Source organism: Hyla sarda, chromosome 3 (genome assembly GCF_029499605.1).
Source record: "Hyla sarda isolate aHylSar1 chromosome 3, aHylSar1.hap1, whole genome shotgun sequence".
NCBI classification, from domain to species: domain Eukaryota; kingdom Metazoa; phylum Chordata; class Amphibia; order Anura; family Hylidae; genus Hyla; species Hyla sarda.
The window spans coordinates 234,594,654-234,615,604 of NC_079191.1; the positions used below are offsets into that span (position 1 = coordinate 234,594,654).

The following is a 20,951-nucleotide window of genomic DNA, read 5'->3' on the forward strand; positions in this document are numbered from 1 at the left end:
TCTATTAAAAAATCTTAATCCTTCCAATAGTTATTAGCTTCCGAAGTTGAGTTGTTGCTTTCTGTCAAACTGCTCTCTGATGACTCATGTCCCGGGAGCTGTGCAGTTCCTATGGGGATATTCTCCCATCATGCACAGCTCCCGGAACGTGACATCATCATTGAGCAGTTAGACAGAAAACTTCAGAAGCTAATAACTATTGGAAGGATTAAGACTTTTTAATAGAAGAAATTTACAAATCTTCAATACAGTGGAGAGTTAGAAAAACATCGGCACTCACCAGTCTTCTCTTTAAAAGCTTCTTTATTGATACATACTCACAACATGAAATGCAGTCAGGGAGAGGGATCTGTGCAGGGGGGGTAAGTAGTAGGCAACAGACTCTGTTTCGCTCGTTACACGAGCTTCATCCGGCCATCAAATTTACAAATCTGTTTAACTTTCCGGAGCCAGTTGATATATAAAAAAAGGTTTTGCCTGGAATACCCCTTTAACGGTGAATGGGTGCAATCTAATATGTAATGGGTAACATGCATTTCCTTCATGAATTGGAACTCAGCGACATATAGTTTGGCAAACACGTTGGTGTAAGAAGAGGTAGACCAGCAGTGCCATCTTTTGATAAAAGATGGAAATTTGCCGGAGCCAGAACGTCTCAGGTAGGGACCGTCATTGATTTCCAGTTGCTCACCAAAGCGGTGCTTTCATCATGCACGGCATTATGCATCAGCAGCAAGGGACCCACCGGTAATATCAGACATCAGCAATTGCACTGATGTCCGCCATTAACCCCTCAGATGCCGTGATCAATACAGATCGCGGCACTTCTAAGGGCTGATCTGATCGCCTGCGGCATGGGCGCGGGGATCAAATCAGCCAAGATAGCGGACGGAGGTCCCCTCACCTGCCTCCGTCCGTCCTTCCGGCGTCTTCTTTTCTGGTCTGCTGGAATGCAGTTGATCACTGATAATACTGATCTGTGCTATGCCTATTGATTGCCTAATAATTGCCTATTGATGCCTAATGATTGCTATAAAGAGTCCCTTATGGGGTCATAAAAAGCATAAAAAATTGGAAAAAGACACAATAAAAATTGAAATCGCCCCTTTTCCCCATTTTACTAATAAAAATCGTAAAAAATGTATAAACATATTTGGTATCGGCACGTTCGTAAATGTCCGAACTATCAAAATATAACTGCTGCTTTGTGGGCACATCACATCCCAGAAAAATAAAATGTGATCAAAAAGTCACATATACGCAAAAGTGGTACCGATAAAATCTACAGATGCTTTCATACAGCCCTGTGTACGGAAAAATGAGACAGAGAGTGATTTAAAACATTACTAATTTTGTTTAAAAAGTTTGATAATTTTTTTTAAAGTAGTACAATAAAAACTTTTAAAAAACTTTTTTTAAAAGTGTGTAAACATGGATATCCTTTTAATCGTATTTACCCACAGAATAAAGAGAACATGTAATTTTCACATGCATTGCATAAAACCAAAACCCTCCAAACGTTACAAAATTGCGTTTTTCATTTTCCCACAAAATAAATTTTTGATTACGCTGTACATTTCTATACTTTGTTCTTACATAGTAAAATTGGTTACGCAAAAAACAATATGGATAAAATTGGTTACGCAAAAGCCCTCATATGGATCTGTGGATGGAAAAAGTTATGAATTTTAGAAAGCAAGGACGAAATAATGAAAACGTAAAAATGAAACTGGCTTTGTCCTTAAGGCCAAAATGGGCCTTGAAGGGGTACTCCGCCCCTAGAAAACATATCCCCTATCCAAAGGATAGGGAATAAGATGTCTTATCGGGGGGTACCCGCTGCTGGGGACCCCCTCTCGGCTGCGGTACCCCGCTATCATCACTTCACAGAGAAAACTCGCTCTGTGCATAATGACGGGCTATACAGGGGCCGGAGCGTCATGGCTCCCTCCCATAGACTTGCATTAAGGGGGCAGGCTGTGACGTCACGATGCTCCGGCCGCTGTATTGCCCGTCATTGCGCACAGAACAAGTTTGCTCTGTGCAGTGATGACAGCGGGGTGCCGCGGCCAAGATCACTGGGGTCCCCCACGGCGGGACCCCCACGATCAGACATCTTGTCCCCTATCCTTTGGATAGGGGATAAGATGTCTAGGGGCGGAGTACCCCTTTAAGGGGTTAAATAAAAATATATTTTTTACAATAAACAGATCGAGAGAAATAACATACATCCAAAGACCCCTGCACAGAGGGGCATAATTGTAAAATAAAAAGAACAGCAACTGCATTCATGGTCTTCTTAAAGACAGAGGCGCACAGTAATTTTCCTAGCCGAAGACCAGAGCAACCTGGAATTTCACAGGCTCATGTGTGGACTGATAGAAAAGTTTATTGTAAATGTAAAGGTTAATTGTAATGTAAAAAGGAAGGAAGAAAGAGAAGAGGATGGAAAAGGGAAATAGAGGATGGAAAAGAAAAGAGAAAAAAAAGGAGGAAGAAAGAGGTAAGTATAGCAAACGAGGGCAGTTTAGTCTCCCTACTGCACTATGGTCAACATACAGTGGGGCAAAAAAAGTATTTACTCAGCCACAAATTGTGCAAGTTCTCCCACTTAAAAAGATGAGACCTGTCATTTTCATCATAGGTCAACTATGAGAGACATCCATAAAATCACATTGTCTGATTTTTAAAGAATTTATTTGCAAATTATGGTGGAAAATAAGATTTCTGGCTCACTCAGACCTGTAACTTCTTTAAGAGTCTCCCCTGTCCTCTGCTTGTTACCTTTATTAATGGCACCTGTTTGAACTTGTTATCAGTATAAAAGACACCTGTCCACAACCTCAAACAGTCACACTCCAAACTCCACTATGGCCAAGACCAAAGAGCTGTCGAAGGACACCAGAAACAAAACTGTAGACCTGCACCAGACTGGGAAGACTGAATCTGCAATAGGCAAGCAGCTTGGTGTGAAGAAATAAACTGTGGGAGCAATTATTAGAAAATGGAAGACATACAAGACCCCTGATAATCTCCCTCAATCTGGGGCTCCACGCAAGATCTCACCCCATGGTGTCAAAATAATCACAAGAATGGTGAGCAAAAATCCCAGAACCCCACGGGGGGACCTTGTGAATGACCTGCAGAGAGCTGGGACCAAAGTAACAAAGACTACCATCAGTAACACACTATGCCGCCAGGAATTCAAATCATGCAGTGCCAGACGTGTCCCCCCATTGCCAACAAAGGGTATATAACAAAGTATTGAGATGAACTTCTGTTATTGACCAAATACTTATTTTCCACCATCATTTGCTAATAAATTCTTTAAAAATCAGACAATGGGATTTTATGGATTTTTATTTTTTCTCATTATGTCTCTCATCGTTTAGGTATACCTATGATGAAAATTACAGGCCTCTCATCTTTTTAAGTGGGAGAACTTGCACAAAGTAAATACTTTTTTGCCCCACTGTACACTCATTTGAGTCCTGGAATTCTTTCCAGTAATGTCAAGTGTAGAGGTACTGGTCATGTTGGTTGTGGATTTAGGCTGTTAGATCCTTTATACGCATCCATAAGGGTTAGCCAAACTGGCTGTTTTAACCAATTTGTGTATTTTCCGCTTCTCAAACCATTAAAAAAAAACTTTGTGTGTTCCCATCAGCTTCTATTTGACATGATGTGTTCTCTCTGATAAGATGAGTCTATGGCATTGCTTTACCGTTGGACCCTGTTGTGTGCCTTTAATGACTAGTGGGTGGTAATGATCATGATGAGTTTACAAAAATATAAGGTGGACGCAAAGTTTGAACTTATTTGGGGTCCATAAGTTTGTACTCCTGGTCCTGCTCCTAGCCATATCCTTCGTTATCTTTTTTTAAAGGAAAACAGTCACCTGTTCACCCACACTAAACCTGATACACCGGGTTATAGTGTGGGTGAACAGGAGACCAGTTTGGGGTTTCCTTTGGGTATCTGGTTTAATGTGGGTAAACGGGTGACAGTTTATCTTTAAAGGAGTTATTCAGGAAAAAACTTTTTTTTTTATGTATCAACTGGCTCCAGAAAGTTAAACAGATTTGTAAATTACTTCTATTAAAAAAATCTTAATCCTTTCAGTATTTATGAGCTGATGAAGTTGAGTTGTTCTTTTGTGTCGAAGTGCTCTCTGATGACTGACACCTGTCTCGGGAACCGCCCAGTTTAGATGCAAATCCCCATAGCAAACCTCTTCTACTCTGTGTAGTTCCCGAGACAAGCAGAGATGTCAGCAGAGAGCACTATGGCCAGACAGAAAAGAACAAGTCAACTTCAGCAGCTGATAATTATTGAAAGGATTAAGATTTTATAATAGAAGTAATTTTCTGGATCCAGTTGATATAAAAAAAAAAAAAAAAGTTTTTTCCTGGAATTCCCCTTTAAGGCATTTCTATTACTAGCTGGTCTACAAAGTAGACCATAGATGAAACCATTGTATCCCTCCTGCTTTATTTTTAGGATATTTCTGTATGTTCTCTACAGAGTTAGATCTCCTGTTTTACCTCTTCATGGGTTGCTTTACCTCATTATGAAGAGCCTTATCATTTCATGGTTCTTTGCTCCTAATGAATAAGTGTATGATTGCACTGGTTGTTGATTTCAGTGTTTTTCTTCTGTGTGTGTGGAAGAAAGAAAAACTTTATTTATTTATTTATTTATTTTTTTACTTATATAAAATGTGGCAACATTTTTGTGTTTTTATTCTTATTGTAATGTGTCATTTTAATTTTTTCATTTTATTCCATTGGCCATCAATAACATTATATTTTAACAATTTCAAAATTTCTGCATGTGGCAATATCAAATATGTTAAACGGGGTATTCCGGCTTTATACATGTTCTCCCCTATCCAAAGGAAATGGGATAAGATGTATGATCGCAGCGGTCCCACCACTGGGGCCCCTCTGTACCGGGCACTGCAGCCGAGTCCGAGATGTGACGTCACGGGCACGCCCCCTCATGCAGTCATGCCCCGCCCCCTCCATTCATGTCTATGGGAGGGGATGCGATGGCCGTCACACCCCCGCCCATAGACCTGAATGGAGGGGCGAGGCCGTGAGATTACGTCTCTGACCCGGGGGCTACACCAAGATCGCGGGGGTCCCATCTGCGGGCCGCCTGTGATCATACATCTTATCCCCTGTACTTTGGATAGGGTATAAGCTGTAATAAATGTGAAATGCTCAGAATACTTTTTCTAAATGTGTTGTACATCTCTGCATACACTGTTGACTCTACACTACACCCTACAAGGCATTTATAAAGGAGTATAGTGAACATTTTGACACTACTGGTGTCCTCCAAAAACAAATACCCATTAAATGTTGCATAGTCATTTTTGTTCCCCCCCCCCCAATATCCACCCAGCTTGTGCCATCAGTCAAGACACACACTTCACAAATTGTTAAGTAAGTTGGTCTGGGGACATCAATGTGATACATGAGGACCATGGCACTGAGCCTCCTGAGGAGGCTGTGTTATTACAGATGGGCAGCAGGCAGGCTGGGTTAAAAAAAAAATTATACAAAACAGTGGCTTCATGGCAACAATTCTTACTACAACTCAAAGCTAATCTACAAAACATGCATGGGTGATATAAACAATAAGAATTAACCAAATATGACAGAGTGGAACAGAATATATGTTAAAGCAACTCTGTCTGCTCTATTTGCTGCTAAGAGCTGCAGACCACGTTTGACGGACAGCCCGCAGGAAACCCAATACACTGGGTTTATAGTACGAGTAAAATGAGGTATCATTTACTGAAACTGGTCCCCGCTCGTAAAGGTATGGCCCCCTAGAATGCTAATAAGGTGTGCAATGGAGACGGTAGCTGGTCTGCCCATCTTAATATGCATAAGATGGGAGGACATAGCATGGCATACAGGACAGAGGCAGGAAAGCCGGGCAAGTCAGCTCCTGCCTCCTTTTGTACACTACATAAAAAAAAAAAACAGCAACAGTGACCATATCTTTACACCACCATTTCAGTAAGTGATACCTCATTTTACACCTGTTCACCCACACTATGACCTAGTGTATTGGGTTTAATGGAGGTGAACAGCCTGTTAGTTTCCCTTTAGGTGCCACAACATGGAAAGTCTCTTTGCTTTCCCTTACCTCCCAACCCCTCCTTGAGTGACATACAGAGCATTGTGCATCAGTTTAAGAGGGATTGGGAGGTGAGGGTAAACACTTAAGCAGCTTGGCCCGCATCATTGACACTTGACTGAGAATTAAAAAGGCAATTTTATTGGTGGCCTTATCTATATTGCCTCTCAATGGAAGGCCTCCACCTTGATGGCATCACGTGTTATAGACCAGGTCAATACTATCATGCTGAATGAGAAGCTATCAGGGGAGATACTGTGGACCACTTTGAGGCAGTTTGGAAGCTCTGATTGACATCCTATCACTGCCCAAACGTGCGCCACTGTCTGTCCTTGTATTAATGCAACCCTTTTTCATGTTTCATGGGGGAGAGACTGATTTGTATATTTATTTTTGTTCTGTGAGTGATTTTATGATTGAGTCTCTGCTTTTCATGATTCTTTATATTGTAAACTCACCAATATATATATATATGGGCACTGATATCGGTGCCTTGATGTTCATTCTTTGCCGGAAGGGCTGTTTTGCCTTTGTTTAGCTTGTACCTAGCTAACTTGTACACTTCAATAAAAGCTTCATGGTTTGATTGTTAAAAAGGCAATTTTATACAATGATTGCTCTAAGAAGAAAATACAGCTGACAGATTATCTTTAATAAAATTCATATAAAACTAAATATACAGTAACCACCTACAATGTAACTACCACTGATTCACATCACTGTTAACATCATGTTTTGGCTCTTGCGCCCAGACCTGAAATCTTCTTTAAAATATTGTAGAAGTATGTGTTACCTTTCCTAGCATAGAAAGAATTTCTCATAAAGTATTGACAAGTCTGCTTTCATGTGGAACAAGATAAGCCAGTTCAGCTTGCTGTTCTAAAGTTCTTAGATCTGGGGATTTTAATGACAAGTATCAAATCTCCATGTTCCGTAGAGCAATGGATGTAGACCATGGTCACAGTGTACTTAAGTAAATTATTATCCATTCATGAGCTTACTTAGCAGCTGCCTCTTTATTTATCCACACTAGAATTCAGGTGCATGAAAACCATTACTGTCGACACGCTTTTTTGTTTACACTTTGTGTTAATTATAGCAAAATAAACTACTGCTTAAACCAACAAATACCATATTGTGCTACCAAAGCATTGAACCACACGTTACATATACAAATAAAAAATAGAAAGCTCATCCTGTCTAGCCAGCCTTGTGATTAGGGTCAATGGATGAGGGTTTTCTTTTATGATTTATGATTTTTTTCGACTGTAAATTTTTATTAAGAATTTTTATGGTTACACATCCAAAAAGGAAAGGACAGGCAAATAACATCAAATGGGCCAGAGACCCAGTCACTGTCGGTAAAACAATACGAAAAAAAAAAACCCACAAAGGAAGCCATATATGGCATAAAAGAGCAACTTAAAGGGGTTATCCAGGGGGGATTTTAGTACATACCTGGCAGACAGTAATGGACATGCTTAGGAAGGATCTACACTTGTCTTGGGGCTAAATTGCTATGTTGTGAGATTACCATAACACTGTGGCTAGCTTTTTGTGAACTGGTATTTCCTGTTTGAATTTTCTTTTTTGCCTACAAATCCCACAATTCCATTTTCCTCCCTCCCACACATCAGCCACCCCACCCATTGAAACATAAATGAGCTGCATCCATTCAAAAGACCTGTGGTTTTCAATCAGGGTGCCTACAGCTGTTGCATTAGTTGCATATTGATCTCTCTCCCACCAAGCGATCGCTCCACCCATTGAAGCAGACAGGCACCCTGTCATCAGCTGACTAGTGAGTCAGGTCTCCGCCACATTGCAACCTGGGAAAATCTGACACTACAGTCATTTTGTATGCTGTTAAAAATAAATATTGGGATCAAAATCGCAGAAGAATTGTGAGAAAACCATCACACACAGGTACAGACACTATATTATGAACTACACCAACTTTACAGCCCCTGTAGCTCAATCAAATAAAAAAGATTCCTGGAATACCCCTTTAAATATGGCAAAAGCCCCAATACCGGGGTATAAGCACATAAAGGCTAGAAGTCCGAGCATGCAGATGGCTTATGCGGGCGTGAGATGTCCCACTAGCAAATACAGGCATTCAAGCCCAGGGGCTACAAACAAAGGGAAAAAGGTGGGTTGGGGGGAACGGGACGGGGTTAACATCTGCAATTTTAACCCTGCATCTATCCATGTACTAATTTCTGGAAAATGGCTAAAATGTAACAATAGATAAATATCTTGAAGGCTATTGTTTCTAAAATGCGGTCATTTACAGTTGTTCCATTGTACTGGTACCTCCCGTAAGTAATAGCTGGCCGAAGTGAGATTGGTGCCAGATCCTACCTATTCACTTCATAGATTAATTCAGAGAACTGCATGCACCTCACCTCACCATGTGAGGACTGGTTCACATCACGTTTTCTCCCATACGGCAGCGCATATCGCAGAGGAGAGCTAAAACTATGCGCTCCCGTATGTAATTCATTTCAATGAGCCGGCCAGAGTGAAACGTTTTGTCCGGTCGGCTAATTTTTGCGCCGTATGCGCAAAAATGAGCCGACTGGACCGAACGTTTCACTCCGTCCGGCTCATTGAAATGAATTACATACGGGAGCGCATAGAAAGGCATACGGGAGTGCAAGGTTTTAGCTCCCCTCTGCCGTATGCGCTCCCCTATTGGAGAAAACTTGATGTGATCCCAGCCTTACACACCATTGCAGTGGGTCTCAGGACTAAAACCCGTTGTGACCCAAACTTTTGACAAGACTGAACTACATCAAAAAGTTTTCACTTTTCAATGGTTTAAATTTTGAAATCTTGTCCAGACTTTTCCATCTTTTTTGTACGTGTATGTGTGTATATATAAATTTACCTCCAAATTTAAGTAGAAGCCTTACAAAATTATTACCACATAAGGTGACACACATTTGAAAAATTAGGCTGTGTCTTGAAGGCTAAAACTTCCTTTAGGGGGTTAAAAAAAATATATTAACCTATTCGTATCATAGTTATCAAGAGGCGTTTTGTATGTGGAAACCTGACTCTTGTCTGTTACATTTGTTTTCTTTCACAAAGGTCTGGCAGCACTGATAGCATATTTGGACCAGTGAAAAATCCTTGGAGCTATTCAAAGCAATACAACGAGAAGAGAAAAGACTTTTGTCCTGGTGGCGATGAAAATTCTGATTGGATGATCACTGGAGGAAGTTCAGGAGGCAGCGCTGCTTCTGTGTCCGCTGGAACATGCTACGTGTAAGTGATTGCACACGAGGACAATGCTTGCCTTTGTTAACAGAGTTCTAGCATTTGTTTATAGACAAAAATGTTTAGACATGGAATGGAAAAAGGGTTGTATTGAAATCTTAACCCGAACACATGCATTTTGAGACATATATTAATGTTCCCTTGGTTCTGTTCAAACTATGATAAAAACACATTTCTGTGCTTACCGCACTTCACCAATTGATTTCAGCAACATTCCTTACTGGGGCCAGACAGGTGCGGGATGTTAGATATTCTATACTATCCGGAGAAACACTTGTACCACAGAAATCCCTCTAAAATGAAGCAAAAATAAATCCGGCTCTCCTCCAATGCTTTCACACCCATGTGTAAATTCCCAGTGGGACACATACACCAAATCATGCAGATTTGTGTCGGATATACTTGCAGGTATATTGTTTTAGAAAAAATAAAAAAAATTGAGTGTGGTTTTAATGTATTTCCACAGCAAAATCAACACCTGCTTTGGACATCTTCCACAAGAGAAAGACAGTAGATTTTAAATCAGATTTCCAATTTAAACATGCAGGGGTTCTTGTCTAAAAAAAAAAAAAAGATGAAGAAAGAATACCAATAAATAAGGCATTCCTAGACTTCTTACTATGGCTCTTGTTCTATTTCGAACACCCTTTGACTGCCCCTTCTTCGTTAACCACTCTCCTATCTCTGCACTTCTTGCAACAAATGTACTATTTCTTTAACTTGCACTTGTCTCGTGTACTTGCTAACAGGTATTGAACTTTTCGATCATGGTGAACCAATCACATCTCAGTATGTAATGATTTGGTGGGAACTAAAATATACCATTAATATGTTTTGTTCTGTATATACCTTTTGCATTTAGGTCTGCACATGTAAATAGAAAGACATGCAGCTGAGTTTTTGTGTCACTGATTTATATTCTACAAAAAGTTTACATACAGTCACAGATTTTACACTAGGCTTCCTGTTCTCTTTAGCTCCCTTTTCAATCTTTGCTGTAAAGATTGGTGAGACCTGAGTAAAGTGGTGTAACAATCTGCACCAGAGATCCATGGCTGTGTACAGTACAGTATGTTGCAGAAAAGCTTCAGATTTTCTCCATGGGTCCACATTAAAAGGGGTATTCCAGAAAAAAACTATTTTCTTCATATCAACTGGCTCCAGAAAGTTAAACAAATTTGTAAATTACTTCTATTAAAAAATCTTAATTCTTTCAATAATTATCAGCTGCTGAAGTTGAGTTGTTGTTTTCTGTCTGGCAACAGTGCTCTCTGCTGACTCCTCTGCCTGTCTCGGGAACTGCACAGAGTAGAAGAGGTTTGCTATGGGGATTTGCTTCTAAACTGGGCAGTTCCCGAGACACGTGTCATCAGAGAACACTTAGAAAAGAACAACTCAACTTCAGAAGCTCCTAAGTACTGAAAGGATGAAGATTTTTTAATAGAAGTAATTTACAAATCTATAGTAAAAAAATTGCCCGGACCTTCTAAGTGAGTAAGTATAATTAAAGGTATTTGGATAAATAATTCTCTGGATCGTGCTTCAATGATAAGAATATAAACAATTTATTAAAATGAGATAAATAAACTATGATTGGTTACTTCTCACAGGGCCCATGTGAGAAGAACATATGCAATAAAAACAACCATTCAATAATAATTGTGCATAAAATGAAATAAGAATAACATAGATTATGACAATATCACTGGCATAGATTTAGTTTCTAATGTGCAGCTAGTGTTCATCCGCTGGTATGCAGGCACCGACTGTACAAAACAAGCAAAATGTAGCTGAAAGGTGCCTAAGTAATCGTTTCCCTCTTTAAATGTTCAGAATAAAATGTATCCTTGTAATAATTAGACAATCTGCAACAGTTTCAAATTTATGTTACCGATCCTTATAGTGGCAATCTGGATAGGAGGCGTTGTTACCGCAGTGTCTAGGTGGTGTCGGTACACTGGGTCCTCTGTGCAACGTTCCAGATGGTAACGGTGTGATCCAGCAAGGTCCTGGTAGGAGCGGTGGCGATCACTTCTGGCTGATGGCGCTGGCAGGCGCCGATGGTCACAGAACGCCGGGAGGACGCTGGCGCTGGCAGGCGCTGGAGATGGTAAGTCCTCACCGCTGGCTGGATGGAAACGGGGACCGTGCGCTGGATACGAGGAGCTCACCTCCTGTTGGCGGCGTGTGACGTCAGCTGCTGCTGGAGCCGGGTTCGTTGCACCAGAAATATTTTGCAATGTCTGGACCGGACAAATACCGGACTGGATGCCCTGTTGGTTTTAGCAGTTCATAAGGGGTGAACCAGCCGTGGTTGATAGGCACAATTCATAAATTGCATATATGCCAGGGGTCATGCACAAAAGACTAGACTCGTTTCAGGGTTATTTAATGTAACCCTTTCCTCAGTAGTCATATGGTTGTCATAAACTATTCCCTTTTTATAGGAGCACAAATCCCGCCCGTTAACACATTCCTGGATAATAGTAAAAACAGTGAATGGAATTAACGGATAGGTTCCCTAGAGAGCAATGTTATATAAAACGGAGGTGAATATGAGGAATAATGTGTGAATACTGTTGAAGGTGTGAAGATGCGTTTTTGCAAACAAAATGATTTTATAATATTAAAAGTGAAATCAAATAAAACAAAAAGTTGGTGTTCGATGAATAATATAAAAACCAATATAAATTATTATTAGAAAAATTGGGCAAAATAATAATATTTTTGAATAAAGAATAATAAATAATAATAATAAAAATAAAAATTAAAAATAAAAGTAAAAATAAAATGAAAAATAAAAAAGGAAAATATAGATGCAAATTTATATATATAAAATTGTAAGATATAAAATGTTGTAATATAAATTAGGATCAAAATAAAAATAGAGTGGAAGGAAAATGTAAATGTTGTTAAATTTGTAGGGGATGGAGTCAACCCATGGAGCACCCCCTTTTTATTATACAGGGGTGTCCTCATAGGTCGAGTGCATCCCCTATAAAAATCCAAAGAGTTCAAAGTTGGAGTTGAGTCCGCCTGGTTCCAATGTTGCAAATTCAAAAAAATTTTTGCTTTCAGCCTCAGACATTTTGAGTAAAAAGCTTCCTCCCCGCCAGTCTTTTTTGACCAGCTGGAGACCAGTGAAGGAGAGAGAAGACAGATCACTGTTGTGAACTGTGGAGAAATATGCGGAGAGTGGATGTTTCAAAATTTTTTTTTTTAATATTGTTTAGGTGCTCTGCTATCCTCATTTTGAGGGCCCTCTTAGTTCGGCCAATATATTGTTTTTTGCATCCACATTCATATTGATATTCATATTGCATCCATATTGAATGTGGATGCAAAAAACAATATATTGACCGAACTAAGAGGGCCCTCAAAATGAGGATAGCAGAGCACCTATACAATATTAAAAATAAAAATTTGAAACATCCACTCTCCGCATATTTCTCCACAGTTCACAACAGTGATCTGTCTTCTCTCTCCTTCACTGGTCTCCAACTGGTCAAAAAAGACTGGCGGGGAGGAAGCTTTTTACTCAAAATGTCTAAGGCTGAAAGGAAAATTTTTTTTGAATTTGCAACATTGGAACCAGGCGGACTCAACTCCAACTTTGAACTCTTTGGATTTTTGTAGGGGATGCACTCGACCTATGAGGACACCCCTGTATAATAAAAAGGGGGGTGCTCCATGGGTTGACTCCATCCCCTACAAATTTAACAACATTTACATTTTCCTTCCACTCTCTATTTTTTTTTTAATTTTGATCCTAATTTATATTACAACATATTATACCTTACAATTTTTTATATAATTTGCATCTATATTTTCATTTTTTATTTTTCATTTTGTTTTTCATTTTATTTTTAATTTTTATTTATTATTCTTTATTCAAAAATATTATTATTTTGCCCAATTTTTCTAATAATAATTTATATTGGTTTTTATATTATTCATCGAACACCAACTTTTTGTTTTATTTGATTTCACTTTTAATATTATAAAATCATTTTGTTTGCAAAAACGCATCGTCACACCTTCAACAGTATTCACACATTATTCCTCATATTCACCTCCGTTTTATATAACATTGCTCTCTAGGGAACCTATCCGTTAATTCCATTCACTGTTTTTACTATTATCCAGGAATGTGTTAACGGGCGGGATTTGTGCTCCTATAAAAAGGGAATAGTTTATGACAACCATATGACTACTGAGGAAAGGGTTACATTAAATAACCCTGAAACGTGTCTAGTCTTTTGTGCATGACCACTAACATATATGCAATTTATGAATTGTGCCTATCAACCACGGCTGGTTCACCCCTTATGAACTGCTAAAACCATCAGGGCATCCAGTCCGGTATTTGTCCGGTCCAGACATTGCAAAATATTTCTGGTGCAACGAACCCGGCTCCAGCAGCAGCTGACGTCACACGCCGCCAACAGGAGGTGAGCTCCTCGTATCCAGCGCACGGTCCCCGTTTCCATCCAGCCAGCGGTGAAGACTTACCATCTCCAGCGCCTGCCAGCGCCAGCCTCCTCCCGGTGTTCTGTGACCATCGGCGCCTGCCAGCGCCATCAGCCAGAAGTGATCGCCACCGCTCCTACCAGGACCTTGCTGGATCACACCGTTACCATCTGGAACGTTGCACAGAGGACCCAGTGTACCGACACCACCTAGACACTGCGGTAACAACGCCTCCTATCCAAATTGCCACTATAAGGATCGGTAACATGAATTTGAAACTGTTGCAGATTGTCTAATTATTACAAGGATACATTTTATTCTGAACATTTAAAGAGGGAAACGATTACTTAGGCACCTTTCAGCTACATTTTGCTTGTTTTGTACAGTCGGTGCCTGCATACCAGCGGATGAACACCAGCTGCACATTAGAAACTAAATCTATGCCAGTGATATTGTCATAATCTATGTTATTCTTATTTCATTTTATGCACAATTATTATTGAATGGTTGTTTTTATTGTATATGTTCTTCTCACATGTAACCAATCATAGTTTATTTATCTCATTTTAATAAATTGTTTATATTATTATCATTGAAGCACGATCCAGAGAATTATTTATCGAAATACCTTTTAATTATACTTACTCACTTAGAAGGTCCGGGCAATGTTTTACTATTGGTTTTCCCTTGTTTGAGCAATTAAGGTATAGTTGCATGCCCTAGTTTGACCTCGGTGTGTATTAATAATTGTGAGCTGCACATACACCCCCTTTTTTTCTAATTTACAAATCTGTTTAACTTTCCAGAGCCACTTGATATATATAAAAAAAAAGTTTTTTTTTTCCTGGATAACCCCTTTAAATCCACAACACAATCTGTGCCAAAGTGTGAAGGGAGTTAGAATATATTTGAGCATAAAATTCCATTTGGCAAAGTTGGGAATGGTGTTCCAAGATGGTTCTGGGGACTCTAATAAAGGCCCAGTGTTCGTTGTACATTATTTTTCTTTAATGAACTTACATTTTTATTGTAATTAATATGATATACAAGGGTCTTTCTTTTAAATATACACAAGATTTTATGGTATTTTAAAGACAACACATGTAATACAATTTAAATACTAGTATGATCATTTAAACTTGATAATTTAAATCTTGATTATAAAACAGGGCTTTGGGATCGGATACAGGAGGATCAACCCGGAACCCAGCATCTCACTGTGGCTTAGTTGGCCTGAAACCAACCTATGGGCTTGTGTCTCGTCATGGACTTATCCCATTGGTAAACTCCATGGATGTACCTGGCATTTTAGCAAGATGTGTGGATGATGCAGCAACTGTACTAGGTAATATAATAATATATTTAGCCTCACATTGTACAAATTACTTTTACTCCCGAATAACAATATTACGCTTTTTTTAGGTGTAATTGCTGGCCATGATCCACAAGACTCAACAACAATCCAGGATCATTTCCAGCCATTCACTGTTCCAGATGAAATAGATGTGACTAAGCTCTGTGTAGGAATTCCAAAGGTAATATTTAATTCCCAAATTACAACCTAGTTCTTGGCAATCCATACAATGCCCAACGTTTAACTGCCTATTTAGGTAGATATACTATTGAGTTAACTAGTTTCTGGTCTTTTCAGCAAATTCAGTAAATGTTCCTCAGCATTAGCAGGGGTGTGGAAATAAAAAATATTAATACTTGTCCAAGGGACTAAAATGGAGCAGAATCTACTTGTCCCTCATAACAATCCACTTGTCCTGGTACAAAATAATTTTAACCCAAATAGTATGTAAATAAGGTCTTTTTATAAATAAAAACTTGATAGGCAGACCAGCATGTCTCCCCATTAGGTGGATAGGGTCCCTGATAAGTGAGTCCACCCCATTAATGGAATACTGCAGTGCAAAATAACTTATCCTGACCGCTGGGAAACCCCTCCCTCCCCCCCGATTTCTTGTAAGGGGCCCCGGCAGGAATGGGGGCTTGTCCACATGACGCAGCGGCCGACACGTCCTCCCATGTATCCCATAGATACATGGAGGGGGCATTTCAGCAGCCGTGTCATGCAGGGACGGAACATTCTCTTCATGCCGTCTGCTTGGGCCCTGATACAAGAGAAGGGGGGTTGTCCCAGCGGTCAAACCCCCACCATCCATCACTTATGGGGATAAGTTATTTTGCACTACAGTATTCCTTTAAGTAGGTTGTCCCCCTTCAGGTAGGTATGTCCCTTTATCAGGAAGGGCTCAAGTAGGGCCCCCCCTGCACCATTATGTTACCCCCCCCGATGCCCCCTGCACTATTATATTCCCCCCCCCCCCTCTGATGCCCCCTGCACCATTATATTCCCCCCCTCCTCTAATGCTCCCTGTGTCATTATATCCCCCCTCTGATGCCCCCTGCACCATTATATTCCCCCCACCGCCTCTGATGCCCCCTGCGCCATTATATTCCCCCCCCTCTGATGCTTCCTTCCCCATTATATTCCTCCCCTCTGATGCTGCCTGCGCCATTATATTCCCTCCCCTCTGATGCTCCTTGTGTCATTATATTCCCCCCCCTCTTATGCCCTCTGCGCCATTATATTCCCCCCTCTGATGCCCCTGTGTCATTATATTCCCCCCCCCCCGATGCCCTGTGTCATTATATTCCCCTCCCTGATGCCCCCTGTGTCATTATACACCCCCCTTCCCCCTCCCCTCTGATGCCCCTCGTGTAATTATATTTCAGCCCAACCCCCCTCCTGTCCTGTACCACATTATTTACCAAACCTCACCTCCTCTCTCATCCCCTGCTACCTGTCCTCCGGCCCCATGTGTGCTCCGGCAGGCTCAGCGGTCACTGTTGTTACTGGACCGCATCCTCGGTCCAGATGGAGGGGCGCGCGATGAGTGACGTCATCGCACACGCCTATGCCATGACGCTGTCGTTCTGCGCGGCTCGCTATAGGCTGCAGCGCACAGCTGCAGTCTATAGGAGTTTAGTTACAGGGCAAAATTGATTGCCCCATTATATGTAAATTCTTTAGGCCCAAAGCAGGGCTAAATGCCTGAAGAATTCACCTGCCCGGTGCCCGGAACTGCATGTCCCGGGCGTCGGGCGATACAATTTCCACATCCCTGATTAGTTATCCCTAATATAGACACCTGATTGGGATAACAGACTCTGCCAGTGCTATAAACATTGACAGTGAGCTGTAAAAGATATCACTCCATTGTAACCCTTCTATTATTACACTTAAAATTTGCACCAAAGGAGTTGCCGGGGAAGTTGGGGGAAAAAACAGCAGTATATGTACCCTCAGTGGTGACATGTGACTGCTAAGGCCAGTATTTGGCTGCAGAGAGTATGCCATTACTGACAGCCTGTAAAGAAAGATCAGTGGGGGATTGAAGAGATGAGTGTTGCAGGATTTAGTACACTTGCTGTTTTTTGCCATCTCTTGGACAACCCCCTTAAACCACTTGTTCTTTTCATTAACTTACTATAGTTTTATTACCTTAATGAATATGTTTAAATTCCTTAAGCCTTACGTCTGGTATGCACAACATGCACACGTCAGACTGTGATAGAAACAAGCAAACACAGATTTGAGGGTACAAAGATATATAAGCTTGGCTTTTGACTGGGTGATTAAAGACAGTTCTCAATAGTCATCAAAATTGATGACTATAGTAAAACTTTCTGTCCTAGCTTGCTGTAAATATTCCAGCTCTGGAACAAAAAATGTAGATCAAACAAGTAGAATTGGACTACAAGACCATGCACAGTACCCATGCCTGCTATAGGCTTATACTTTTCCTCACTCATTCTGTGAAAATATGTGAATGATTGTGAGACATTCTCCTTTAGAGTCTTGTAAGGACTCTGTGTAGCACCTTGCATGGCCTGGGCATGTGGCAATGTTGTGTGCACATATCCTAACAAACAGGACACTGAGGAACATATATAAGTTTCATTTTGTGGGCACCGTTGCAGTAAGGAAAGCTAAGTCTGAGCAGCTATCTTTCCTTTTATATCAGTCCAAGTTTTTTCTTCTGTTTTCTTTGTAATGTCTAGTGTTCTGTAACTTGGGACATTGTCATGAACTAAATTTAACACTTTTCTTTTTTGTTAAAAAGGAATACCATGCCCCGGGATTATCTTCAGAAATACTTTATCTGTGGTCTAAAGCTGCAGATTTACTGGAGAATGCTGGAGCCAAGGTAGTTGAGGTTTCAATGCCTCATACACGCTATTCTATTGTATGTTACCATGTCTTGTGCACAGCTGAAGTAGCTTCCAATATGGCTCGATTTGATGGTCTAGAATATGGTAAGAAATTGCTCATTCACATCCAAAGTATAAAAATGCTTTGTTATCCATAGTACAGGGTGGGCCATTTATATGGATACACCTTAATAAAATGGGAATGGTTGGTGATATTAACTTGCTGTTTGTAGCACATTAGTATATGTGAGGGGGGAAACTTTTCAAGATGGGTGGTGACCATGGCGGCCATTTTGAAGTTGGCCATTTTTAATCCAACTTTTGTTTTTTCAATAGGAAGAGGGTCATGTGACACATCCAACTTATTGGGAATTTCACAAGAAAAACATTGACGTGCTTGGTTTTAACGTAACTTTATTCTTTCACGAGTTATTTACAAGTTTCTGACCACTTATAAAATGTGTTCAATGTGCTGCCCATTGTTTTGGATTGTCAATCCAACCCTCTTCTCCCACTCTTCACACACTGATAGCAACACCGCAGGAGAAATGCTAGCACAGGCTTCCAGTATCCGTAGTTTCAGGTGCTGCACATCTCGTATCTTCACAGCATAGACAATTGCCTTCAGATGACCCAAAAGATAAAAGTCTAAGGGGGTCAGATCGGGAGACCTTGGGGGCCATTCAACTGGCCCACGACGACCAATCCACTCTCCAGGAAACTGTTCATCTAGGAATGCTCGGACCTGACACCCATAATGTGGTGGTGCACCATCTCGGGTCCGATCATTCCTAGATGAACAGTTTCCTGGAGAGTGGATTAGTCGTCATGGGCCAGTTTAATGGCCCCAAGGTCTCCCGATCTGACCCCCTTAGACTTTCATCTTTTGGGTCATCTGAAGGCAATTGTCTATGCTGTGAAGATAGCACAATGTGGGCAGAACATTGAACACATTTTATAAGTGGTCAGAAACTTGTAAATAACTCGTGAAAGAATAAAGTTATGTTAAAACCAAGCACATCATTGTTTTTCTTGTAAAATTCCCAATAAGTTGGATGTGTCACATGACCCTCTTCCTATTGAAAAAACAAAAGTTGGATTCAAAATGGCTGCCATGGTCACCACCCATCTTGAAAAGTTTCCCCCCTCACATATACTAATGTGCCACAAAGAGCAAGTTCATATCACCAACCATTCCCATTTTATTTAGGTGTATCCATATAATTGGCCCACCCTGTAGTATACCTGTATTTCTGACATTAACCCCATTCTGTATGCTACTCTTGACTTGTTGGGTCTTTATTATCTGTTTCTTTTATAAACTTTAGTTTTACTGTTTAATCCACCATTTGCATACTGTGGTCCCTTAAAGTTACAATATTAATTTATTCAGGACAACCATTGTAATTTGAAACTATTGTTTCCAAAGTTGCCAAAATGTCAACCACAAATAATATAGAATAAAGTTGAAAGGAAATCAGGCATGTAACAAAGGCCAGGTTCACATTAGCTTTGAACTCCGTTTGGAGAAGCTCTGTTAGCCAAGTCCTTTTAAATTACTGGAATTGAACTCAAAAAAGAAAATCCTGCATGTCCTAATTTTTCTCCACTTCTGTGAAACAACGGACTCAGACAAAAATCCAAAGGACCCCCATTCTAAGTTAATGGGACCCGTCGGTGACTGCTGTGCAACAGACTGATCAGGTCCGTTGTTTGTCACTTTACCGGAATCTGTGATGGAGTTCCCGAATGGAGCTCTGACACAAGTGTGCCTAACGCATGTAACATTAGTCCATATATATAAAAGTCAGAAATAGCTGCTGGAAGATGTAAGTCACTTTCTATGTAAAAGACAATAATTAGGGTCCTGTGCAGCATACATAGAAAAATGTAAATGAAGCCACCAGCACTTGGCTGAGCAGATGATCCTGACACAGGTAAAGAGAAGTATAGAACAATGACAGCATAGAGGCTCTGCTAGAAAGCCAGGCAGTACATGTACTATGGTAATGTGAAATGCCCGTGCTGATTGCCTGGATCTCAAATGTGTCACAAACTGGCACTGTCTGTGGCATTGTATGGTGAATGTGGTCTCAAGTTACAGTGGCAAAGACCATTGTCATTGAAACAATTGTAACCTAAGGTAATTATCTTAAGGTACAGTTCGGTTTAAACAAGCGTTTAATGTCTACTATTGTTTTTTTCAGCCATGTGTAAATATATATGTATTATTATGCTTGACATTTTTCTTTTATGATTTACAGGACATCGGGCTGATGTTAAGGACTCAACAGAGGCCATGTATTCAGCAACCAGAAGGGAAGGGTTTAATGATGTTGTACGGGGAAGAATATTGTCTGGAAACTTCTTCCTTCTGAAACAGTAGGTCATTGTTATTGTCATGCAATGTAATGCAGCTTAATAGTGGTTTTATTGTATACATAGCAAGCTTGAAACTGGGGTTATATGGAGCAGTGGGAGGGGGGTATAAACTACAGCAGTGGGACTCTAAACTGTGAAAGAAGTAAAAGGAGCATCTTGTTAGTCACTTTTCCCCAGCATGTCTAATACTGAACAAGGGGGAGCGGAGGGAGGAGCCGCATGGGAAGACATCTGATAGGCTAGGCAAAAGAGCACAACAATGACATATAACAAGTAGTCTGCCGTCTCATTACAGTTAAACTTGGGCTCAATAATTGCACAAAATTGCAAGTAACCGTGTAAAAAAAAAAAATATCTGACATGGATGCATGAGGTAAACAATCAAATGTAGGGATAGACATTACATTTGCAAGTTGCTCAATATTCCTGACTACAATACA

The 20,951-nt window shown here is 40.4% G+C and overlaps 1 protein-coding gene across 2 annotated transcripts in view; it reads left to right on the forward strand.

Annotated features, from left to right (window-relative positions):
* QRSL1 (glutaminyl-tRNA amidotransferase subunit QRSL1) overlaps positions 1 to 20,951 on the forward strand; it is a 47,332-nt gene that overhangs the window by 10,256 nt on the left and 16,125 nt on the right. For both annotated transcript variants that reach the window (XR_008891298.1, XM_056566229.1), the window contains exons 5-9: positions 9,250 to 9,426; positions 15,078 to 15,253; positions 15,331 to 15,443; positions 18,042 to 18,234; positions 20,394 to 20,511. Coding sequence is in view for 1 of the 2 variants with exons in the window: in XM_056566229.1 (XP_056422204.1) it covers positions 9,250 to 9,426; positions 15,078 to 15,253; positions 15,331 to 15,443; positions 18,042 to 18,234; positions 20,394 to 20,511 (777 nt within the window). In the remaining variant the exon portion in view is untranslated. The remainder of the gene's footprint in view (positions 1 to 9,249; positions 9,427 to 15,077; positions 15,254 to 15,330; positions 15,444 to 18,041; positions 18,235 to 20,393; positions 20,512 to 20,951) is intronic.